We start from the raw sequence: 24208 nt of genomic DNA, 5'->3' as shown, positions 1-24208 counted from the left end.
GAAGAAAGGAAGGGAGGGAAGGCAGAAGGAAGAAGGAAACATATTTTAAAAGCTACCTATTGGTTCTTATTTTTAATTCATTTGTAGAAGTACTTGATGAATTTATCTTCCTTGAAGATGATGTTTTTATAGGACTCAGGAAAACTTGATAATTGGTTACATACAATTTTATTTAGTATAGTGTGTGGAAGTAGTACTAAAAGTAGAACTTAAACATTTCTCCATCCCAGCCAGGCAGTGGTGGCGCATGCCTTTAATCCCAGCACTCAAAAGGCAGAGGCAAGCGGATCTCTGTGAGTTCGAGGCCAGCCTGGTCTACTAGGCCAGCTAGTTCCAGGACAAGGCTCCAAAGCTACAGAGAAACCCTGTCTTGAAAAACCAAAAGAAAAAAAATTCTCCATCCCTCAACACAAAAACAACAGAAATATTGAGATTAGTCTTATGTTACTAGTGGATATCAGGTTGAATTTCTTATTTTGGGACGTTCATGTCCTAGTAAAAGTAATGAGTGGTCTTATTGTAGGCAGAAGTCATTAGATGGGTATTTGTTTCTTCTCTCTGGCTTTTGAGAAGTAGAGAGTAATGATTTTATCTTTTCTAAAAGCAACTGTGTTGCCATGGACTGGGATAAAGATGGGGATATCCTGGCGGTGATTGCTGAGAAGTCTACTTGCATTTATCTGTGGGATGCCAACACAAACAAAACCAGCCAGCTAGACAATGGCATGAGGTAAGGGTAATTCTGTTGTTATTTAAGTGATATATAAAGTACTAAATGACAAAATACTTTTATTATTTGTATCATTTTTATTAATGTCAGTAATTATACTTATTATTGGGATATAATATGTTATTTTAACAGATGCACACAATGTGTATTGGCCAGATCAGTGTAATTAGCATTTCCTAACTTTGTAGTTATTTTTAGACTTTTCACTGAGCAATGTTGCTGTTTGTTGGCTTTTAGTTGTTTTTAAAGTTTTCACTGAGAACTGTGACTCTGTTGTCTTAATGCTGACACTTACTGTTTTGACTTTGGAGATGCAGTGATGAGGGCTTTTTGGTGTTGTGATAGTGACTTGGTTTGGTTTTGGGTTTGGGTTTTTGGAAGAAGATGTCATATAGCACTTGCTGACCTCAAGTTCACTGTGTAGCTAAAGATGACTTTGAACTGCTGATCCTCCTGCCCCTACCTCCTAAGTGCTGGGATTAGACGCCTGTACTACCATGTCTTTCTTGAGTAATTTTCTTAGGAAGGAAAATATAATTCCTTTTATGGTTAACATATGTAATCCTTCCGTTAATTAGAATAAAGATGTGTATGGCCAGATGTGGCGGTACACTCCTTTCATCGCAGTACTCAGAAAGCAGAAGCAGGTGGATCTCTATGAGTTTGAGGCCACCCTGGTCCACATATCAAGTTCCAGGACAGAAAGGACTATAGAGAGAGACCCTGTCTCAAAACAAAACCAAAAAAGAATAAAGATGCTATGGTTATGAAATAGATTATTTTGAAAGTCTTTTGGTAAACATACCAAAAATGACCACGATGAGAAAAAATTGATATGGGAAAATCTGGAGGTGAGATGACTGCAGTATCACACAATAAAAGACCACACATCAAACAAAGTGGACGGCCAGGACACCACGGGTGATCTCTCACCTACTCGGGTCTCCCGAAAGAAGAATGCAGTCTTTTCAGTTGGCATTCATTTGCTTGTTTTGTGTAGGAGTATGGATGTGTGCATGACTGTGTGCATGCATTTGTGTGTGGATCCAGGGATTGAACTTGGGCCATCAGACTTGGTAGCAAGTGTGTTCACCTGCTGAGCCATCTAGCCAGCCTCTGATATTAATTTTTAACTAAATTAAGTTAAATTAACTAAATAAAGTATTAATACTTTATTATCCTATGTATTTATTATAACTATGATATTATTATTACTGTTAAGTTTTTTATCAGTTATTGCAGCTAACTTCATATACTTCATTAATATTTCAACTTCAAATATTGTATGTCACCTCATCATAATGTATGACCTTTCACAGATTCAACTTATGTCAACTGCACTAAGAATTTTTGGTGCTCTGAATCCAGATTTAGCTAGAGAGAGTCTCCTCCAACTTAACCTTTGTCCTTCTCAGTGTTCTGAAGACAGAGGCACACTCTATCTGTGGTGCTCAAGATGTAGCTACATTGGAATTACCTAGAAGACGCAGTAACATACAGATAGCTAGATCCCACCACCCTTACCGAGTTTCTGACTGTGTAGGTCTGAGGTGGGAGCTGGTAAGTGGCTTTTCCAGCACACCCTTGGGATGCTGCTGCTGCCTCTGGGATGACTTTTGAGAACTGTTATTTTGGACCCACTGTGATTTCTTCCCTCAGTCTCCAAAGAGTTCTTGTTCCCTTTTTAGGGAGTCATAGAGTAGGCAGCCTGTGAGTCCTAGAATGCTCGCAAGAACTTGGAGCTGGCCAGAAGGCCCTAAGGTGATGAACCGAGTTTGATCCCTGGGACTGACATGGAGGAAGGAGAGAACCAACTCCAACAAGCAGTCCTCTAGCTGTGTTGTCGTTCCCACACACTCAAAGAAATAAATGTGATTTAGGAAAACACCTTTAGACAAAAGTACTTTCTTTCTGATTCTGAACAACTTTGTAATAGTGATGGGGCAACAAACATAATCCTTTTTTCTTCTCTTTTTTGCTGTAGCTAAGAATTGACCCAGGTTTTTGTTTCCAGTGTTCTACCACTGAAATATATGCTCAGCCAAGACACATACTTAAGGTTATGAATTCTCAACACTTTTTCTGATTTAGTTTGTCATGTTAAGAAACACTCCTTGTCCCCTCGTGTACATGTGTGAAGTACCTTTATATGTGTGCATGTGGAGACCAGGGCTGATATGGGGAGTCTTCCTTGATCACTCTCCACCTTTTCCATTGAACCCAGAGTTTACCAACATGGGTAGTCTAGACAGCTTGCTCCGCGGATCCCCTCTGTCTTACAAGCACTAAAACTACAGGCTGGCCTGTCAGGCATTTACATGGATTCTGGGGATCCAAACTCTGCTCCCTCACACTCGTGCACCAAGTGCTGCTGTAGAGGCATTCACAGGAATGGTGAAGATGGCGCCTGTAAATGAAGTAGACTAAAGGTGCGTGCAATAGCCAACTTCACTCAGAGCACCAGACAATTTATTCCCTGGGGGTTAAGCAGAATCACGTGAGTAAAGTATACAATCACAAGGGCAAGCCACAAATGGCCGGCAGGCCCAAGATGCCAGACAAACCCCATGTGGCAAAACACAGTTTTCCATAGAGGCATATAAAGAAATAACAATAGCCAGCTGTAATGAGAATCTGAAGAGAGTTCTCTCCTTCCTGGTCCACTTGGGAGAAGGAGCGCAAAAACCACATTCCAAGAATCACTCCATGTTTTGAAGAAACTGAGGTCACAAGACTCTTGTCCTGCTTTCTTGGAGTGTTCTTACGAGCACCCAGAATTTTCCTCACTCAATTCTTGGACCGTGTTCTGGTAATTTGATTGTCCATTAATATTTTTACCATAATTATAGTTAAAACCATCATCAGTAACACAAATCACCCATAAATTTGGGTTCTGTAAGAACTGAATTGGGGTCTATATCCCTTATTTAGTAGTATTTTGAGTCTAACTGCTACCAAGATGATTTTGTACTGTCTCCAAATCTTTTTTAAATTTTATTTTATGTGTATGGGCTTGCCAGCATGCATGTCTGTACTGCATGTATTCCTGGTGCCTTCAGAGGCCAGGAAGAGGTGTTGGATCCCCCGGAACTGATGTTACAGCCAGTTCTAAGCTACCATGTGAGTACTGGGAATCAAACCTGGGTCCAACCAGTGCTCTTAGCCTCTAAACCATCTCTTTACATTTGCTTGTTTATTCATTTGTTTTCTTGAGACAGTCTTACTATGTAGCTATAGGTAGCCTCGAACTCACAGAGATCTGTCTGTCTCTGCCTCCTGAGTGCTAGGATTACAGCTAAAAGCCCATGAGCTATACTGATGTACTTCAGCTTCTAAGCAGAGGTTAAAGTTATACATGAAGTATGAGAGGATTATGATTGTGAATTGTTCTGTAATATGTGTCTTAATATTACAGGGATCAAATGTCCTTCCTTCTTTGGTCAAAAATTGGAAGTTTCCTGGCAGTTGGAACCATTAAAGGAAATTTGCTCATTTATAATCATCAGACATCTCGAAAGATTCCTGTTCTCGGTAAGTTCTGCTAGAAGCTACACATTTGAGATGCTGCAAGGGAAAACTGTAGAGAAAGGGTTCCCTGCTTCATCCTAGACTGCTGACCCTGGAGGTCCCTCCCTGCTTGCTAAGGTTTCCTGAGGTACACGGGGCAGACTGAGCTAAGGTCAGCCCATGTCTTCGAGCATCAGGACATTAACGGCAACTGATCTCCCCTTTCACCCAGAACTCTAGACATGGGATCGCTCGTATGCATGTCATCACCTGCTGGTCATTTATGCTCATTTTTGACTGATTTTATTCAATGTTGTGTATTATAGTATATACTGATTTTAACCCAGGTAGTACTTGCACTGAAACATTCAGTGATTGCTTATAAGACCCACGCTCTCAATTCTTACCCCACTTTGTCTCCAAACACCAACTGAATGCAGACATTGGACTGGGAGGAGTTTCCCTCAGAGTGTGTGACCCATTTGACCTTGCATGAAGCACTCTGGTCTTCCCCAACCTCTGTTCGCTTGGCCTCGGGCCCCTTGAATACCTTTGAAGATTCCCCTTTCCGCTGTAGCCGCACACTGGTGAGTGAGTGATAGAATGAGCAGGGCTAACAGCATGGATGTGGCCAGAGAAAGCATCCCTGCCACTCTGGAGAGGTGGCGAGCGCTGGAGATAGCGACACCTACAGGACATGTGAGAAAGAGTAGTGAGCCATTTCAAAGATTTTCACAGATATCTCTTTAGTATTGATTTTCATTTTTAATAATGAGAGATAAATAGAAGCATCATTAATCTGTTTGGAAGACCAAACTAAAATTTCCTCCAAGATACAAAAGTCAACTTTTTCCATATAAATTTCTTTCTTTTTCTTTCTTCCCTCCCTCCTTCCCTCCCTCCCTCCTTTCTCTTTCTTTCTTTCTTTCTTTCTCTCTCTCTCTCTCTCTCTCTTTCTTTCTTTCTTTCTTTCTTTATTGTTTTTTTCAAGACAGGGTTTCTCTGTGTAGTCCTGGCTATCCTGGAACTTGCTCTGTAGAACAGACTGACCTTGAACTCAGAGATCTGCCTACCTCTGCCTCCCAAGTGCCAAGATTAAAGGTGTCTGCCATCACTGCCCAGCTCCATATAAATTCCTGTATGATTCCCGTTGACATTTTGTTCCCTGCTTTATCTCTGAGCATGTCCTGTAATACATTTATAAGCCCCAGAGATTTTGATATTGGGTGTATATGTAAATAGTATGTTAGAGCATGATCTCTCATATCAGACTACCATATGAACATGATGTTGCTGTGATCTTTGGATTTAATATGAATATAATTCTGCCCACATTTTTGCTTAATAACCATATAAAATGTACTGAAAAGATTCTAATTATTTACTTATCTTAGTGCCTTTATAGTAAATATACCATTGCTTCTCTCAAACTTGGTTGGGATTTGTGGCTTGACTCTGTTTACTCTTAGCCTTTTTTTAGAGATTTATTTTTGTTATTTTGAATTATATGTAGGTCTTGATTTCTGTGCACATGAATGTAAATGCCTAGAGAGGCCAGAAGTATTGGATCCCTGGAGCTGAAGTTAGAAGTTATTGTGAGCCGCCCGATGTGGGTGCTGGGACCTGAAGTTGGGTCCTCTGGAAGAGCGCAAGTGCTCTTAACCACTGGGCTATCTCTCCAGCCGTTCTTCTTAGCTTTCTTAAAATCAGGCCACCCCACTCATGGCTGCTTGATCCACCAGCACTGTATAGAAATCAAATATGCATTTCATGGTGTACATTTTCTTTCACTTGACTAGGTGCTGGCATTTCTTGCTTTGCAGGTTTCTGATATGTAGAAATGTCAGTTGTGATAGTTTAACTAAATAATGCCAATCTCCCATTTCAGTCACCAGAGTGCTGTAAGTAGGTCAGGTAGTTTGGTTAACTGTTCCTACTGATGTCATGCTTAGCCTGGGTTTTGAGCAGTGTGACAGTGTATGAGAAAAAGGAAGGTTTCTTCTCCTCTCCTTGGTAAAGGACGGTGTTTATGGGCAGTGAGATGGCGCAGCAGGTAAAGGCACTTGCGGCCAAGCCTAACAACCTAAGTTCAATCCCTGTAACCCACGTGGTGAAGGAGAGAGTCACCTCCCAAAGATTATCCTTTGACCTCCATATGTGTGCTGTGGAAAACACATGCACATATGCACACAGCATGTATTCACACACACAAAACAGAAGGAAGGAAGGAAGGAAGGAAGGAAGGAAGGAAGGAAGGAAGGAAGGAAGGACGGACATAGATAGATGTGATTTTTAAAGATAAAGAAGACAGGTTTTTGTCTTTAGCATCTTTCGGCCTCTCTTCATACAACCCTTTCCCGTCCTGATGTAGCTGGACCACCTGAGTCCTTTAGTCTGTGATCAACATGATCTCTCCATATACAGGCAGGCTCTTCTCTAAATGTGCCCTTCACTTTTATGCCCTGCTCTCCTGACTCAGAATGCCCTCTGTGACCTGAGAACTCCTGAATCTGTATCTCTTCAACCCATTGGCTAGACTCACACATGAAGTTCTCACTCTGCATCCTCAGTGCGAGACCCATGTGCACTGCAGATCTAACACCCCCCAAGCCCTCTTGATTGACCAGAAAGCGTCTCGGGTTTTTCCTCTTGTCATGCCCAGGTTGCACTCCTGGCTGCAGTCATGGGGCAGCCTCCTGTTTTCTGTCCAATTTCCTGTATTCTCAACATTTGTCTCCTTGTGCCCTGCTGTAGTGCACATGCACCCTCTGTGTGCTCATGGGCACTGCGTCCTTAGGTCCAACCGTCCACAGCTGGAAAATATTCAGGAAACTGAACACACACAAACATGTGTCTCCTACTATTCTATAGTGGTGTGATACAGTAGTGAGGGGATCCCCTTCTTAACACAGTCTCGCTAGGGAGCATTCACATTTGTACCCCATTGTTAACATAGATTATACTGTAGTTATCGTGGTAACCCCAGTGTTACCATAGATTATACTGTAGTTATCAGTGTTACCTTAGATTATAATGCAGTTATCATGGTAACCCCAGTGTTACTGTAGATTATACTGTAGTTATAATAGTAACCTCAATGTTACTGTAGACTATACTGTAGTTATCATGAGCAGTTAAAATCGTGAATGATGTCAGCTTATATCAAGGACTTATGAGACCACGGGCTGAATGGTAGCTTTGGGATTTACTTCTCTTAAAATATTACCATTACAAGTTTGTTTCTATGATAAGTCAACAACTTTTATAGAGAAAAACATTGTTCTCTGCTGGGGCCTGCGTTTGTAATCAGACAAAAAGTTATTATGTACCATTATCTTAATTTCTAGCTTTGTGATAAAGTGTTTGAAATAAGGTTGCCTAGACACCAAGGGCTTGGATGAGAGTAGAATCCCTTGATTGTTCATTCCCATTGCACAGAAGATTAGCTTCACACATTTTTTTATTTATTCTTTTGAAAAGTCCATGTGTCTGCAAGAATTGTCTCTTTTTTCAGGAAAGCATACTAAGAAAATTACATGTGGATGTTGGAATACGGAGAATCTTCTTGCTTTGGGCGGTGAGGACAAAATGATCACCGTTAGTAACCAGGAAGGCGACACGATTAGACAGGTAATACATTGTAGTCCCTGCGTGAGAGGTTCGTTTTCCCTTGTAATAAACAGCTTCATATCAAGCCAGTGTATCAATTTTTAAGTCACACTCGGTGGTAGTGGCACATGCCTTTAGTCCCAGCACTTGGAAGGCAGAGGTAGGTGGATCTCTGCAAGTTTGAGGCCAACCTGCTCTACAGAGCAAGTTCCAGGATAGCCAGAGCTATTCAGAGAAACTCTGACTTGAAAAAAAGCCAAAAACAAAAAATCACTTTGTAGAATATGCATATAATTTCATATTTTAAATGATATTAATATTATTTTATTTTATGTGTATGAGTATCACACATACAGTTATATATACATACCACATACATGTCTGGTACCCAGAGAAGTCAAAAGAGGGTGTCAGATTTCCTGGAACTGGAGTTCCGATGGTTACAAACCACCATATGGTTTTCAACTGGACCTGGGTCCTCTGCAAGAGCAACAAGCGCTCTTAGCTATTAAGCCAGCTGTCTCTCCAGCCCCCTCCAGCCCCCTCCAGCCCCCTCCAGCCCCCTCCAGCCCCCTCCAGCCCCCTCCAGCCCCCTCCAGCCCCCTCCAGCCCCCAATCTTATGTTTTAACTGTGAGGAACTTTTGTCTGTTCCCATGCATCCATACACATGCGCAGCTCCCAAATACAAATGAACACTCATATTGTCACACTTGCATGCACACACACACAAATCATTTGTTGTGTATTGTTAGGAAAGTCTTCTTTAAGATGAATACGTTATCTGTTAAAGAAAATATGCTTTCCCCTTTGGTATAAAATGAATTGTCAGCCCTGTGGTTTCAGTGAGTATGTTTGTGATGAAGTTTTATTTTATGCATGTATGCTGATAAATGTTAAGAACTAGAAGATTCTGGACTCAAAATCAAGCTTTTTATTCTATAGCCAATACCTTTCATTGATATGTCAAATCATTTCCAAAGTAATCCTGACAAGACTTCAATTAAGATGTAATTCTACTACTTTTGAAATTTCCCAAGATAGATTTAATCCTCTGAGGGCCCCTCCTTAGGGGAACTTGTGTTGCTATAGCTACCTAATATCACCAATGGGAACATTATTCTTTGAATTGCTGTCCTTACTTTAGCATTGACTGAAACGTTCTTGGAATATCTGCTTAGGCACACGAATAAGCCTTGCTCTGTGCCACACCCACACAATTGGGAATGTAACGTATTCATCAGTTGCTGCTGTATAACAAAACATCTCAAAATGCAGGCGCTTAAAACACCTGTGTTTCATGGTTGTCAACAAGGAATCCAGATACAGCTTCTTCGTGTGCCTCTGCCTCAGGGTCTCCCACAAGGCTGTTTCTAAGTTCACTCCTGTAGTTGTTAGCCAAGTTCAGCTCCTTGCAGATTGCTGCTCCTACACAGAATCACTAGTCACTGCAAGTCCTGATTCCTTGCCACATAGATCTCTCCTGTGGAGTATACAGTGATTGAATGTGGTTTGTCACCCAAGGGCTCGTGTGTCAGAAGTTTGCATTGTCTCATGTATAAAATGTCAGGAGGTAGCGGAACCTTTGAAGAGTTGGAGCCTAGTAGAAGGAAATGGAGCCCTTACGGACAAGAAGGAGTTAATGTAGTTCTCTTGGGATTCTAGTAAATAAGTGAAGGTTGTTCTAAAGATCAAGATTGCTGGGGCTGGAAAGATGGCTCAGCAGTTAAGAGCACTGGCTGCTCTCCCAGAGGACCTCGGTTCATTTCCCCGCACCCACATGGCAGCTGGCAACTGTCTATAATCCCAAGATCTGACACCCTCACACAGACATCATGCAGGCAAAACACCAGTGTACATAAAATAAGAATAAATAATTTTTTAGAAAAAAGATCAAGTGTGCCTTGCACCTGCTTCAGCCGCATGCTTACCATGGCCCTCATATTCACCACTCCTGCCGTGATGCTAGGTAGTCTTCTAAAAGACACGTGGCCTTTCATGATTAGTTACCAAATCTTGTGGTACAGCTTACAAGCTCTATAGCTTTGGGAGATGGTAAAGATCAGTAAAAATTTAGATTATGATCTTTAAATGACAGAAAACAGCCTGAATAAGACAGAGTGCAGGCAGATGTTATAATGCAGGGTAGGAGTGTGGCTCAGTGGTAGAGCACTTACCCAGCATGCGCAAGGCTCTGTGTCAGTCCTGACCAGCACCAAATAAGGAAGGAAACTAGTCGTAACTGAATTATAAGTTACAAAGTAGAAGGACTATGAGAATATGGCAGTCGGAGTAGAGAAGAAGGCTGTTTACATGGTGCGCCAGCTCCCTTCCATCTTAGCGCTGCCGTCTTCTAGGATGCATCCCCATCTGCCAGCTGAGAGCTGGCGCCCGGGGTCATGTCTGCAGTCAGCTCCAGGGAAGGACAGAAGGAATTAGTGAAGGAACTGATCCCAGGGAGCCCATCCTGAGTTAGTCTACCTAGATGACCAGATGCCCCGGGAAAACTTACCTTAGCGGTTAATGCAGTATCTATCATTGTGTGCAAGCAAAGCAGCCTGAGCAGAGGTAAGGGACGGACTAGTTCAGGCTGCCCAAGCTAGTTGAGGGTTGCACAAAGATGCAGATATATAGTGAACGAGGTGGAAGAAGTGTGTGCCTCTGCGGTGCTGAGGAGAACCGCTAATGTAGATCTTATCTTTTATTTCTTATTACTGTGTGTGTGCACGTACATGCATGCACATGTGCAAACGCACAAGAATGGAGGTTAGAACAACTTTGTAGGGTCAGTTCTCCCCTTCTGCCTTTATGTGGGTTCTGGGGATCAGACTCAGGTCATCGGCGTAGATGCCAAGCATCTTTCATACACTGGGTCATGCCACTGCCTCAAGCTAGTATAGTTTTTAAGATTTGCTTTGGCATGATTTCTAGAACCCTTACAATTAGGAGCATTCTATTCTGGTGCCCCTTAGAAACAGAAAGGTAGGTATACTGTATTGCTGCAGCACCCCCAATCTGGGTGCCCGTACGGGACATTCCCAATCAGTAGTTGTACATCTTTGTTCCTTGAATCATGAAATGACCTTAGACTATTTTTTCTACAGAGCATCACAAGAGTTCATTACATCTTGCCAGTATTTTTATACAAGATAATTGTTTCCACTTTCTAACCTTACGGTTTTTATTGCCTCTTTTGGTGACTGTCCTGGTTCAGAGGTCACCCCAGCGTTTGGTGACTGTCCTGGTTCAGAGGTCACCCCAGCTCACTCGTGCTTCGCTTGCCCCGTCCTGCTCAGCACTCGTCATCAGCTATGGAGTCTAGAGATCGGTTTGGCTATTTTGTCTTGGTTTTGCAGTTTTAGGGCCCCATGTGAGCACGGCAAGCGCCCTACCACTGAACTCATCCCTAGCCTACTGGTTTTTTTGCATTTGAGACAGAAGCTCACTTTGTAGCCCAGGCTAGCCTGGAACTCACTTTGTAGCCCAGGCTTGCTTTAAACATGTGACCATACTTCTGCCTCAGCCTTCTGGGAGTTTTAAATTTAATAATTCTACATTTTGTTTTTAGAAAGTACTTGGCAGTTCTTTTAAAACCCTATTTGAAATGTATGCAAAGGTAATGTATACATGGAAAAAAATAATTCACAGATGATAATAAAACTCATGATTGCAGAATGACAAAGCAATGCTGAGACAAAATGATATACGTTGTGACCACGTATTATATTGATAAAACTGTCGATAAAAATGATATACCCCTTCGGGATGCACATTTGAAAAAAACTGACAAGGCTACACAGGCCGCAGCAGCCAACCCCTACCGTTGTTAGAGCCTCGCCCAGCAAAAGCATCTCCTATAGCACAGAAGTATAGTCTGCTGGGCTACAGACACTGGCTCAGCAGTTAAGAACACTTGTTCTTTCAGAAGACCCAGGTTTGATTCCAGCACCCACGTGGCCACTCCCAACCTTTCATAACTCCTGTTTCATCAGCCTCATGTTACCTCTGAGGGCACCAGGCACACACACGGTGCACAGACATACCTACAAGCCAAAATCATACCCATAAAAAAAATTTAAAATTAAAACTGAAAAATAAAAAGTGTGGTCTACTGAAACATTTAAAAAGCTTTATTATTTTTTAGTTTATTTATTTTACATCCCAGCCCTTTCTCATTTTTATGAGTAACCCTGTGTCTCTTTAAAGTATTTATTATATAATCTCTTATGCACGCTTGCTCGCTCTCGCTCTCTCTCTCTCATGATTGTGTTTTAGGGACTTCCGGTGTCTTGTGCCTCCCTGAGTACCATTCTTTTGAATTTTAAGCTCATTTTCTGCAGGGTTTATCAGACTTGGAGCATTTGGCTCAACCCTTCAGGGTATGGTGGGCCCGGCTCCTTCCACCTTTCATTTAATTTCCCCCCAGAGGAGCTCCCAGACTGCTCGGTGTGTAAGCCGGAACCGCAGACTCTAACGAGGATAGGAGGGCAGGTCGTGGGTTACGTTCTTGAGATGAATGTTGTTTTTTCTGACCTGGACCACAGCTAAGGAGTAGCTCCCCTGCCGCCCTCTGTCTCCAGCCACACTGAAGCTGCAGCTTGAGCGCACATGCATGCTGCCTTCAGTGTGGTATTTGCTGCTGATCTCTGTAAATCCTCCCTTGAGCTTAACTTTCCATTTAAAAAAAAACACACATTCTGTTTCACCCAGAATTTCCAGGTATTTGGCAGTAGAATTTTAAGGTTCATAATCTAAATTTAGTCATAAATAAAAGCAATCTTTGTGGAGTTTTTGTTTGTTTGTTTGGTTGGTTGGTTGAGTTTGGTTTTGGGGTGTTTGTTTGTTTGTTTGTTTGTTTGTTTCAAGACAGGGTTTCTCTGTGTAGCTTTGGAGACTGTCTTGGATCTTGCTCTGTCCAGGCTGGCCTTGAACTCACAGAGATCCGCCTCTCTCTGCCTCCCGAGTGCTATGATTAAAGGCTTGCACCACCACCGCCCGGAAAGCTTCATCTTTTATTAATATTCAGAATGACTCTCTAAGGTTTGTTTGAGAGAGGGAGGGTATTCTGAATGGAACCCAGGGCTTCAGTCATGCCATGCTTAGACTGTGTCCTGTCCCCGAGCTCCACCCTGATAATAGTGACTTGATTGCTGAGTCTGTGCACAGTGATGATGATGTCTTACCCCGTAGACACCGGTGAAATCAGAGCCAAGTGACATCAAGTTCTCCACCAGCAAGACCGATGACCGAATTTCTTCTGCTGAGAACACAGTAAGCATTCCAATTCAAGCCCACCCCCAATCATTCTGGGAGTTTCACAGTGTATTCAGTTCCCTTTTCATGGCTGACTCAGACTTTGATAGTTATGTCTGTTGTTTCTTAACCGAGGTAAGCCTCATCTCTCAGACCTCAGAGTTGTGTTTGCCATTGCGAACTTCCTCCATCCCAGCAGATGAGGACGTCTGCTGTTGTGGCTACTGTTGCTGGGCCCATTTCTGTGCTAGAGAAACACAGATTCCTTTAAGGATGGAAACAATAAAGCCTTAGGTGATGGCGCACGCCTTTAATCCCAGCACTCAGAAGGCAGAGGCAGGGGATCTCGGAGTTTGAAGCCAGCCTGGTCTATAGAGTGAGTTCCTGGACAGACAGGACTACACAGAGAAATGGCTGTCTCAAAAACAAAAACAAAACAAATAAAAGAAATGGGAAAATGATTTCTATGTGATTTAAGTTTTTTTCACGTTCCTGATGGTAAACAGATCTCTGAAACAGGTCATAGCTTGTGTTTCTTTAACATGTACAATTTCCTTGCTATACTATTATATTCTAGAATCCAGATAATTTTCATAATAAACATAAAAATATGTAAGGAGGTAATTTCAATATTTCCTGAAAGGCTATGTTTTGATTTGATGCTGTTGTAGTTGTTAACATTTTGGAATCCAGGAAATATAGCCAAGTATCTTTTGTTTGTTTGTTTTTGTTTTTTCAGGACAGGGTTTCTCTGTGACTTTGGAGCCTGTCCTGGAACTAGCTCTTGTAGACCAGGCTGGTCTCGAACTCACAGAGATCCGCCTGCCTCTCCCTTCCGAGTGCTGGGATTAAAGGTGTGCGCCACCACCGCCCGGTTGCCAACTATCATCTTTATCATAAGATAATATACACTTTTCTCTCCTGGGCATAAAGATAGCCTCCAGTATCATGTAGTTAGTTCTGATTTTGTGTGGGTAACAGGGATCCTTTTTCAGCCATACTCACCTGTGGGTGGTGGAAAGAGATGCTAGTTAGCTACCTTACCCGTTGAAGAGACACCTGTAATCCTCCTGGGCAGCTCACGATCAAGGAGCCTCTTAGAATGGAAAATTCTGTGCTGCAAAAGTGAATTCAGCTGCAGCAGAACTATCCAGGGTCGCTTTCCTAAAGAGCACAGTAACTGATGAGAGGTATAGAGAGTTCAAAAGACATCCACAAAGGCATTGTAGTGTATCTCAGAGGGATATTGAAAATGCATAAAGCCAGAGACCTTGCCAGACTTTCCATCAGTAAATGCTTTTGGTTACTTTTGTTGGTTAGGTTTTATACTAATGATAGCATTTAGCACATCCAGCTTTGGCTCGCTGTGCTCGTAATGGGGTTTGGCTGTTTGGACTTGCTCATTGGTCTTCTCGTGAAATTCTGAGTAACTCATTCCACGATCTCCTGCTCTTTCCTGGCAGATAAGTGCAGTAGTTGGCAAGAAAATGTTGTTTCTTTTTTATCTGAATGAACCAGATAACCCAGTTGATCTGGAGTTTCAGCAAGCCTATGGCAACATCGTCTGCTACAGTTGGTATGTACAAAAAACTAATTATAGAAAAAGACCCGTGTTTTTTCTTACTGATGATGTTGGCCTGCCTGTAACATTGTATTCTGTGTATAGCATTCTCCTTATTACAACATTGCAGTCTGATTTCACGTGTAACACCACCCAGCATGTTATCTGATACACAGTGGGGCCTCAGTGAATTATATTTTATCATATTAAGGTTTTTGCCATTTTGCCCTTGATAGTTCACCTCCTTTTTAATCCTGTGATCACTTTGCTGCTGTAGGTATGGTGATGGCTACATCATGATTGGCTTTTCCCGTGGGACATTTCTGGCCATTTCTACTCACTTTCCAGAAGTTGGGCAAGAGATATTTAAGGCTCGTGACCATAAGGATAATCTAACCAGCGTGGCACTGTCCCAGACTCTGAACAAAGCTGCTACATCTGGAGACAACTGGTTAGTTAGAGTCGCATATTTCTGGAAATGTGGGGACGTCTTAGTTAGGGTTTCTGTTGCTATGAAGAGATATTATGACCATGCCAAATCTTATAAAGGAAAACATTTATTTGGGGCTGACTTACAGTTTTAGAAGTTTAGTCCATTATCATCATGGAAGGATATGGCAGCATGCAGGCAGACACGGTGCTGGAGAAGGAGCTGAGAGTTCTACGTCTTGATCGGCAGGCAGCCAAAGGAGAGTGGGTCCCACACTGAGTGTAGCTTGAGCATCTGAGACCTCAAAACCCACCCCCCACAGTGACACACCTCCTCCATCAAGACCACACTTCCTAATAGTGCCAATTCCCTGTGGGCCAAGCATTCATATACATGAGTCTATGGGGGCCATTCCTATTCAAACCACAACAGGGGGATATTCAAGAGAATCAACAGAATTTTGTGGTTGGTGTGCATCTGACATCCACACTTTCTTAGCTTCTTGTTCATTATACAATGAAAAAAAATTAAGTCTTCTACTTCCCTGCTCATATGCAGATGGTCAGCACTCATAGTCTCTTGATACTGTATAGTGAAATAGAAGACTATTTAACAAAAACATCTAAAGGTTTCATGCCTCAGAACAGAAGAATAAAATGGATTGTGTTAGAAAATCAATCTAAAACTAAAATGGTAGTTTGAAATTCCACGGACTGAGCACGCTCCATCTGCTTCTCCTGCTGACCCAGCTGTAAACCAGGGCAGGTGTACAGATTGAAGGGCTTTGAAAATTAAGTAATAGCAGGCCAATCAAAGGACAAGACTAGAATTCATGTGCCCCAACTCAGCAGGGAGACCCCCATTTATTTGCCAATCTTTCCTAGCCAGTGTTGACAGCAGCCTGAAATCTGAAAGTGGGCTCCAGGGCACATAGAGGGCCCATGAAGGAGCCATTCACTGCAAACTGAAGCTGTAGCGACAAGAACACATAGCAGGATGAACGATGAAAGTGGGAGGAGGGAGAGCCCAACTGCAGGACCAAAGTGGAGGGAGGGAGGAGAGAGGGTCCAGCAGCAGGACCAGGGCAGGGGTAGCGAGGAGGGTTGATTAGAAACGATATACAAAAAAATGCCAGAATGAAACCAAATAAAAATAGATACTCCTTTTCCTTTACTTTCAGCGTAAAAATCCACGATTTAACAGAATTAAGAGACATGTATGCTATAATTAATCTGGATGACGAAAATAAAGGTATTGATCTTGGCAAAGCTGACTTGTATTTTGTCATTGTAGTTACGGAGAATAATGATTGTTGTATGATTTGCATTCTTATAGGCAGAATTAAATTAACACCTTTCCGCGAAGCTCTCTAAAATGGGTTTTTTACTTTAGGAACTGTGATAAGCCGTGCTACTTGACTAAGAGGTTGTGAGTATGCTTGGGTCCCAGAGGCTTATAACAAACTTTAATCCCAGTCTACAGTGGACATATACTTTTGCTTGAGTCATAGCAATGACTCAGTGCCCATATTTTCTTATTAATGTGAATATAGGAAGTGAATAGTGAAACAGCAAGATGATTTAGAGGACACATCTAAAGTTTTTATGCCTGTTGCATGAAACTGTTTGTTTGATTGCGTGCCACCAAATATTGCGATTTTGAACGATGGTTTATTTGCGCATTGTTTCAGGGTTGGGTACCTTATCCTGGACTGATGATGGCCAGTTGCTAGCACTGTCTACCCAAAGAGGCTCACTTCACGTCTTCCTGACCAAGCTGCCCATCCTCGGGGATGCTTGTCACACAAGGATTGCCTATCTCACCTCCCTCCTCGAGGTCACTGTGGCCAACCTCATTGAAGGAGTATGTAAACCATACGGTCTGTCCTTCGTTTATGAATTGAAACAGTTTTGGCAGTTGGTTCACTACTGCTCCAATCCTGTGTTGTAGGAGCCACCGATCACAGTTTCCGTCGATGTGGAACCCAACTTTGTCGCCGTGGGTCTCTATCATCTGGCTGTGGGGATGAACAATCGAGCTTGGTTTTATGTCCTTGGTGAAAATGGCAAGTCTAAATCCAAGTGTTGTAGCCTCGTATACCATTCTTCTTCTGTTCTATTTGGAAAGCACTAGAAGTGATTTTGGAGACTGAGGCTTCCACTTATTTTCATCCTGACATCTCTTTCTTAGATGGCTCTGTTTCCACTCTAAACCTTTGCATGACGTCTAGACAGATTGCGTTCTTTGCTTCTGTAGTGAAGACAGCATGACTTGAGTTTTCTGTTATAGAGGCCCTAGGTTGAATGGCCCTTTCTGCTAAGGGATTGTAGCTACCCTGTGAGCTTGACTTAATCTAGAAGATAAAGCTGCTTTAAAGGGATCATGAAGCTAATGAGGCAAAATTAAGCATTTGTGACCTCATTCTGCACAATGGCTTTGTTGAAGCACCCCGTAGCCTGGAAAGTGCTTAACTAGGGGAGTCCATTCCTTCCCATTTTGTTATTTGAATAATGCTATTTCCATGTAAATGGAACTTGATCTTTCATTGTCCCTTCTATCTATTCTTTTCCTCAATTCTAAATCAGATTAAAAAAAAAAACCCTGAGAAATGACCCATTAAGAATAAAACTCCATTCTTGTTTCTTAAGGCATGGTTTCTTCTGCTTGTGATGTTACCTGCCCTTGTTTTGTTTCTTATGGACCACAAGGGACTCTCTGAGGGTAACTTACATGGCAACTAAGAGTTTCTTTAGAGTGGATGAAACAGGTTTTCGTTCAGAAGACCCTTGCCAAAGTATACATTGAACAATCATTTGCAAGTAAATAGATGCAGCACTGGTACCTATGATTTAATGTGTTTAAATGTTTTTGGAATTGATGCAGATGTAAAGAAGTTAAAAGATGTGGAATATCTGGGAACGGTAGCCAGCATTTGCCTTCATTCTGACTATGCAGCCGCACTCTTTGAAGGAAAAATCCAGTTACATTTGGTAAGTCCTTTCCCGGAAGCCTAAGTTTGATGTCCCATTATCAAACACCGTGGCTGGGAAGCAAGAATGTCGAGACTAACTAGAAAACCCAGTGTGGGTAAAGGATGAACACAGTCCTTACCTGGCTGTGTGTGATGTTCAGTTGACTTCTTAGCCCTGGAAGCCTGATGAGCGCCAATAGTGTTGCTCACGACATTAACTGTCGTGAGATGGTCCCGTTGGTAATCTGCATCTAGAAGGAACTGCAGACGAGCTGTGAGCACCTGAAGAGCATGCGCTCGCTTCTGTGCTTGTTGCATGCGGTGATCCACCTAACTGTGCCTACTGTTGCTCATTCCAGAGAGACTGGCCCCCATGGGGGCAGGAGTCTAGACCAGGGCATAGCACACATCTATTTCTCGACTCTGTATTCAGGAAGCCAATGAAACTAGCTGCTGAACCTGCTGCACATAAGCTTCCCACTAAAAAAGGATGCTCAGGACTGCCCTTTGGGCCAGCTGTTCTGTTTTGTGCTTAAGCTGGCATATGGTAGTGTGAGCATCTAATATGTAGCTGAACTTGGGAAAAAGACTTCTCCCTAGCTGTGCACCTTATTTACTCAGATAAATCAAGGAACCACCAAATCAGCAGTTCTCAACCTGTGGGTTGCGATCTCTTTGAGGGTCACATATCAGATATTTACATTATAATTCATAACAGTAGCAAAATTACAATTATGAAATAGCAATGAAGTAATTTTATGGTTTTGGTGACCCCAACAGGAGGAACCGTATTAAAGAGTTGCTGTGTTAGGAACCTTATTTAGGAACCACTGTCCTAAATAAAACATCTTCATATTTTAGATAGAAAATGAAATCTTGAATGCTCAAGAAGAACGTGAGACTCGGCTCTTCCCAGCAGTGGATGATAAGTGCCGGATCTTATGCCACGCCCTAACCAGTGACTTCCTCATCTATGGAACAGATGTGCGTATGAGCTTCTGGAAGGCAGAGCACAGACAAGGGCCAATTCCTAGTTTGCGATCTCGATCATCTTCCTATTGTTTCCCTCTCTTTATCAGATTCAATACAAATAAAGTTGTCTGTGATCAGTTATACACTTATGTAGAACCTAGGTGGCTTAATTGGCTAGTATCAGTGCTTGGTGATTTTAAGCAGTTTTGATTACTGTACTGGCTGGTTCTGTGTATCAACCCAAGCTAGAGTCATCAGAAGGGAGGAGCCTCAGCTGAAGAAATATCTCTATGAGATTTTCTCAGTTAGTGATAAATGGGGCAGGGCCCAGCCCATGGTGGATAGTGCCATCCCTGGACTTGTGGTCCTGGGTTCTATAAGAAAACAGGCTGAACAAGCCAGGGGAAACAACCCAGTAAGCAGCACCCCTCTATGGCCTCTGCATTAGCTCCTGCCTCCAGATTCCTGCCCTGCTCACATTCCTGTTCTGACTTCCTCCAATAAAGAAATATGATCTGGAAGTGTAAGCCAAATAAACCCTTTCCTCCCCAACTTGCTTTTTATTCATGGTGTTTTGTTGCATCAACAGAAACCCTAACTAAGACAGCTGCATAATGCAGAGGGTAGACTCTGCAGTCTGACATTTGGGGTTCAGATGTCACTTCCATGACCTGCTAGCTGTGGACAGCTCTTCCAGCCCCACCTCCCCTCGTGGGTGCTAATGTAATCTCCTTTTTACATATTGTTACATTCATTTGCTAAACCTTGGTCTAAATTTGATCTCTTGGGTGTTTGCTTAGTTACTCCTGTGTTTTATCTGCATGTTATGTCTGTGTGCCAGATATGTGCTTGGTCCCTCTGACGCCAGAAAAGGGTGTCAGATCCCCTGGAACTAGTGTTCCATGTAGTTGTGAGCCACCACTAGTTCTGGGAATTTGACTCAGGTCCACTGAAAGAGCAGCAAGTGGTTTAACTGCTGACCGTCTCTCCATCTCTGGTGTACTCCAATTTTAGTTTCTGGAGGTTTGGTTTTGTTTTGTGAGGTGGGGTCTCACTGTGTAGCCCTTGCTGGCCTAGAACATTCTACCTAAAGTAAGATGGCCTTGAACCATGGAAATCCACCTGCCTCTGCCAGTGCCAGTCCCGGCATTAAAGGTGTGCGTGTACTACCTGGCTTCTTGTTTATATGGTGCCTTTACCTAGTCTTGGTATCAGGGCAATACTGACCTCAAAAAAAAATGAGTTAGTCATCATCAACTTTCTGGAGGCATTTATTAGAATTGTGTAAATACTTTTCCCTTCTGTGTTTTGTAGATTTCACCAGTGAAGGCTGACAGGCTGCTCAGTACTTCCTGGGCAGTTTGTTTGGCTTGACTGTATTTCTTCCATAGACGAGTAGGGAGACAGCAAGCGCCAGGGGTGTACACAGCAAAGCCAGACCGGCATGCAGGCCTCTGTAGTCTACAGGGCTACACTAGACGGAAGGAGCCAGCACTACAGCCAGGCAGTTCAGACTCAGAGCTAAACCCTGAGGAAAGTGAATTAGTTGACTCCATGCATCCCTGCAAGCAGGCAAGGATCTGCTTTCTGGAAGTTTCTCCACGGTAGTTGTGTGAGGGGTGAACTGGACAACCTTTCACAAGACTACCAGCCTGCCTGGAGTTGGCGGGGTCACTGACTGCCACCCTGCCATGTAGTTTGAGTCTCTGACTGCCCAGCCTGCCTGGAGTTGGCGGCTCACTTAGTGCCCAGTCTTCCTGTAGTTGGTGGTATCACTGGAGTTTATTGGTTTGTTTTTGAAAGTTTCTCTAGCAAGTAGAAAATCTATAAGTCAATGTGACCACATATCACTAAACATATTACAGTTGCTAGATTATTGAATTACTTCTGAATTCCCATTTCATTTCTCCAGAGTCTCTGCTTCTCATATATATTAAGTGCATTAGCTCTTCCTTTATCAAAAGTAATCATGTTTTTCTTTTTTTTCCTTTTTTTTTAAAAGATTTATTTATTTATTATGTATACAACGTTCCTTCCATGTATGCTTACATGCCAGAAGAGGGCACCAGATCTCATTATAGATGGCTGTGAGCCACCATGTGTTTGCTGGGAATTGAACTCAGGACCTCTGGAAGAACAGTCAGTGCTCTTAACCTCTGAGCCATCTCTCCAGCTCCCTCATGTTTTTCTTTTAAAATTATCTAAATTAAATGTGAAAAGTCAGTATTTCCTTAACCACATTTTAAATTCCCTGACCGGACTTCTGTTCTCTTTCTCTTTTCCAGACTGGCATTATTCAGTATTTCTTCATTGAGGACTGGCAGTTTGTCAATGACTATCGGCATCCTGTTGGTGTGAAAAAGCTCTTTCCTGATCCAAATGGAACCAGATTAGTTTTCATTGATGAAAAAAGTGATGGATTTGTTTACTGTCCTGTAAGTCTAGAAAATTTGAAACTGTGAGCTGAGGTTTAACCAGTGATGACAAAATGCTTGTCTAGCAAGCTTTATTATGCTGCGGGCTCAATTGCCAGTGCTGGGGAAACAAGACAAAACTTAAAACGCTCAGGTTTTAATACAATAAAGTAGAAAAGGGTTTTGTTGTTTTGTTTGTTTGCTTCTGAGACAGGATCTCTCCGTTATATAGCTCTGACTATCTTGGAACTTACTATATAGACCACTCTGGACTCAAACTCACAGTGATCCACCTGCCTGTCTTGGGGCTGGGATTAAAGGTGTGTGCCACCACACCTGCTAAAAAAGTTTCTTATAATAAAGTATTAATCAAATAAAGTTTTCCTTTCCACAGAGTCAGGCCTTATAGTCCTTGGATGTCATCTGTGTCATATTGTGTCAGTGAGCCATGTCAGGAAAACTTGCCTGTTATTCTGTAATTTTTGTATCAGTCTCACAGATTTGTCATTGTCGTTGAGACTGGATATTATTGTACTTTGTAGCCCAGGCTAGCCTCATCCACTCAAGTCTTGACTCAGAAACAAACAATGCACCAGAAAAGCTGCTCTGTACATCTTGAGCGGCGTCAACTTTTTAGTAACTTGGAGTCATTGTGTCTAAACTTACACTTTTTTCCATAAGCTAGTCCAATTATCAAGCCCTGGATTTTCCTGGGAACTATTGTTTTGTTTGTTTGTTTGGTTAGGTTTTCAGGGTTTTTTTCCCAAGCCTGATATAGTACAGTAATCGGAGGAGAAGCTCTCTTGCTGTGGAAATCTGGGGTCAGAGTGGTATTGGATTGGAGGTGGGTTGGTAAGCCATGCCTGCTGAGGCTGCAGACAGACTCTTGATAGGGCAGGTTGTAATGACAGACATGTGAGACAAATTTGTAAATCCTGTCTTGTAGGTTAATGATGCTACCTATGAGATTCCAGACTTCTCACCAACCATTAAAGGTGTTCTTTGGGAAAACTGGCCAATGGATAAAGGTGTATTTATTGCTTATGATGATGATAAGGTGTACACTTACGTGTTTCACAAGGACACCATCCAAGGTACCGAATCATTTATTGTCCTTTTTCTGATAAATGAATTTCCAGTGTAGTGAAATTGAAAACTTTCTAATATTTGTGCCAAGCATTGTCTTGAGGTATTAAGGGGGTCTCCTTTCTAATACAGGATCCAAGGTTATTTTGGCTGGTGGCACTAAACTTCCCTTCTCCCACAAACCTTTGCTGTTATACAATGGAGAACTGACCTGCCAGACACAGAGTGGGAAAATTAACTCCATCTACCTCAGCACCCACAGCTTCCTTAACAACATAAAAGATACAGAGCCTAGTGACCTGAGACAGATGCTGATGCAGACCTTGATGCTCAAGCGGTAAGGAGGAGTGGAAATGATTGACAGCAGCTTGTTTGCCTTCATGTCCTGCTCAAAAGATGGGAATAGTGGTTGTCTCATGGGCTGTTTTGAAGCTTAGAAAACGGATAAGAGGGGCTGGAGAGATAGCTTAGTTATTAAAGTGCTTGCCTTGTAAGCATGAGGACCGAGTTCAGTCCCTAGAAGCCACACTCAAAAGCAGCTGGGCATGACAGCATGGCCGTGACTGAAGTTCTGGGGCTCTCCTCCAGTCAGCCATGTCTGCTTAGCAAACTTAGAGACCTTGTCTCAAAACAACAGCAACAACAAAATGGTGGATGTCATTTGAGGACCAATACCTAAGACTGGCCTCTGTCCTCCACACACTGTGCCATATGCATGTGTTCACTTGAGGTACACAAACATATGTGTACACACACACAAATGTCAGTGCATAAGAAAACATAAATTCTAGTGGAAGTGCTGTTTTCGGGTATGATTTCTATAAGTACTTTATTATGAGAGAAGCACTCAGAGTCACAAATAATCCCATTATTGGAATGTAGTAGGAGGCTACTTGTCCGTTCTCAGCCGCTCAGACCCAAAATAATCACATAGAAACTATATTAATTAAAACACTGCTTGGCCTATTAGCTTAGGCTTCTTATTAACTAGCTCTTATGTCTTAATTTAACCCATTTCTATATTTTATACTTTACCACAAGGCCCATGGTTTACCGGCAAGGTTCTGGTGCATCTGTCTCCTTTGGCAGCTACATGGCATCTCCCTGACTTTGCTTTCTTTTTTCCCAGCATTCAGTTTAGATTTTCTACCTAGCTCTATTCTGCCCAGGCCAAAGCATCTTCTTTATTCCAATGATAATAAAATATATTCACAGCATACAGAGGGAAATCCCACATCATTGGAAAGTTCATTAAACAAATGATGAGGTTTGATTTTTGCCTGCTTGAGATTTCTTTTTTTCCCCCTCTTACCTGGGACCACTGTGAGTTCCTTGGGGCTCTTGAATAAGTTCCTCAGGGTTCCATAAGCTCTTGGACTCTTCTCTATTTATTTATAAAAGCTCACATGACTTTATCACCACCCATACTGACTCCAGAAACTGCCTGTAGGGTTACGTCTTCAGCTTAGTGGCAGAGCACTTCCCTATTGTGCCCAGGGCTTTGGGATCCATCCCTGGCATGATTCAAAAGAAAACAAACAAACTGTCCTTGGTAGCCAAGTGTAGTGACCTGCCCCTGGAATCCCAACACTTGAGACTTCTCAAGTTTGAAGCCCGCCTGGCCTGTCTCAAAAAAACAAAACAAAAAATCTGTCTTCGATGTAAACTTGTATTTAT

At 42.4% G+C, this 24208-nt stretch overlaps 1 protein-coding gene across 1 annotated transcript in view; it reads left to right on the top strand.

Moving 5' to 3' along the window:
- Wdr19 (WD repeat domain 19) overlaps positions 1 to 24208 on the top strand; it is a 66953-nt gene that overhangs the window by 7640 nt on the left and 35105 nt on the right. Inside the window, exons 4-17 of the mRNA XM_048415037.3 lie at positions 605 to 730; positions 4146 to 4261; positions 7752 to 7867; positions 13035 to 13115; positions 14561 to 14673; positions 14936 to 15109; positions 16269 to 16339; positions 16779 to 16951; positions 17039 to 17153; positions 17972 to 18078; positions 18921 to 19043; positions 21317 to 21466; positions 22392 to 22539; positions 22664 to 22868. Of these exons, the coding sequence (XP_048270994.3) occupies positions 605 to 730; positions 4146 to 4261; positions 7752 to 7867; positions 13035 to 13115; positions 14561 to 14673; positions 14936 to 15109; positions 16269 to 16339; positions 16779 to 16951; positions 17039 to 17153; positions 17972 to 18078; positions 18921 to 19043; positions 21317 to 21466; positions 22392 to 22539; positions 22664 to 22868 (1818 nt within the window). The remainder of the gene's footprint in view (positions 1 to 604; positions 731 to 4145; positions 4262 to 7751; positions 7868 to 13034; positions 13116 to 14560; positions 14674 to 14935; positions 15110 to 16268; positions 16340 to 16778; positions 16952 to 17038; positions 17154 to 17971; positions 18079 to 18920; positions 19044 to 21316; positions 21467 to 22391; positions 22540 to 22663; positions 22869 to 24208) is intronic.

Source organism: Myodes glareolus, chromosome 8, assembly GCF_982192425.1.
Source record: "Myodes glareolus chromosome 8, mMyoGla1.1, whole genome shotgun sequence".
Lineage (NCBI taxonomy): Eukaryota > Metazoa > Chordata > Mammalia > Rodentia > Cricetidae > Myodes > Myodes glareolus.
This window is presented reverse-complemented; position numbering and strand designations above follow the sequence as displayed.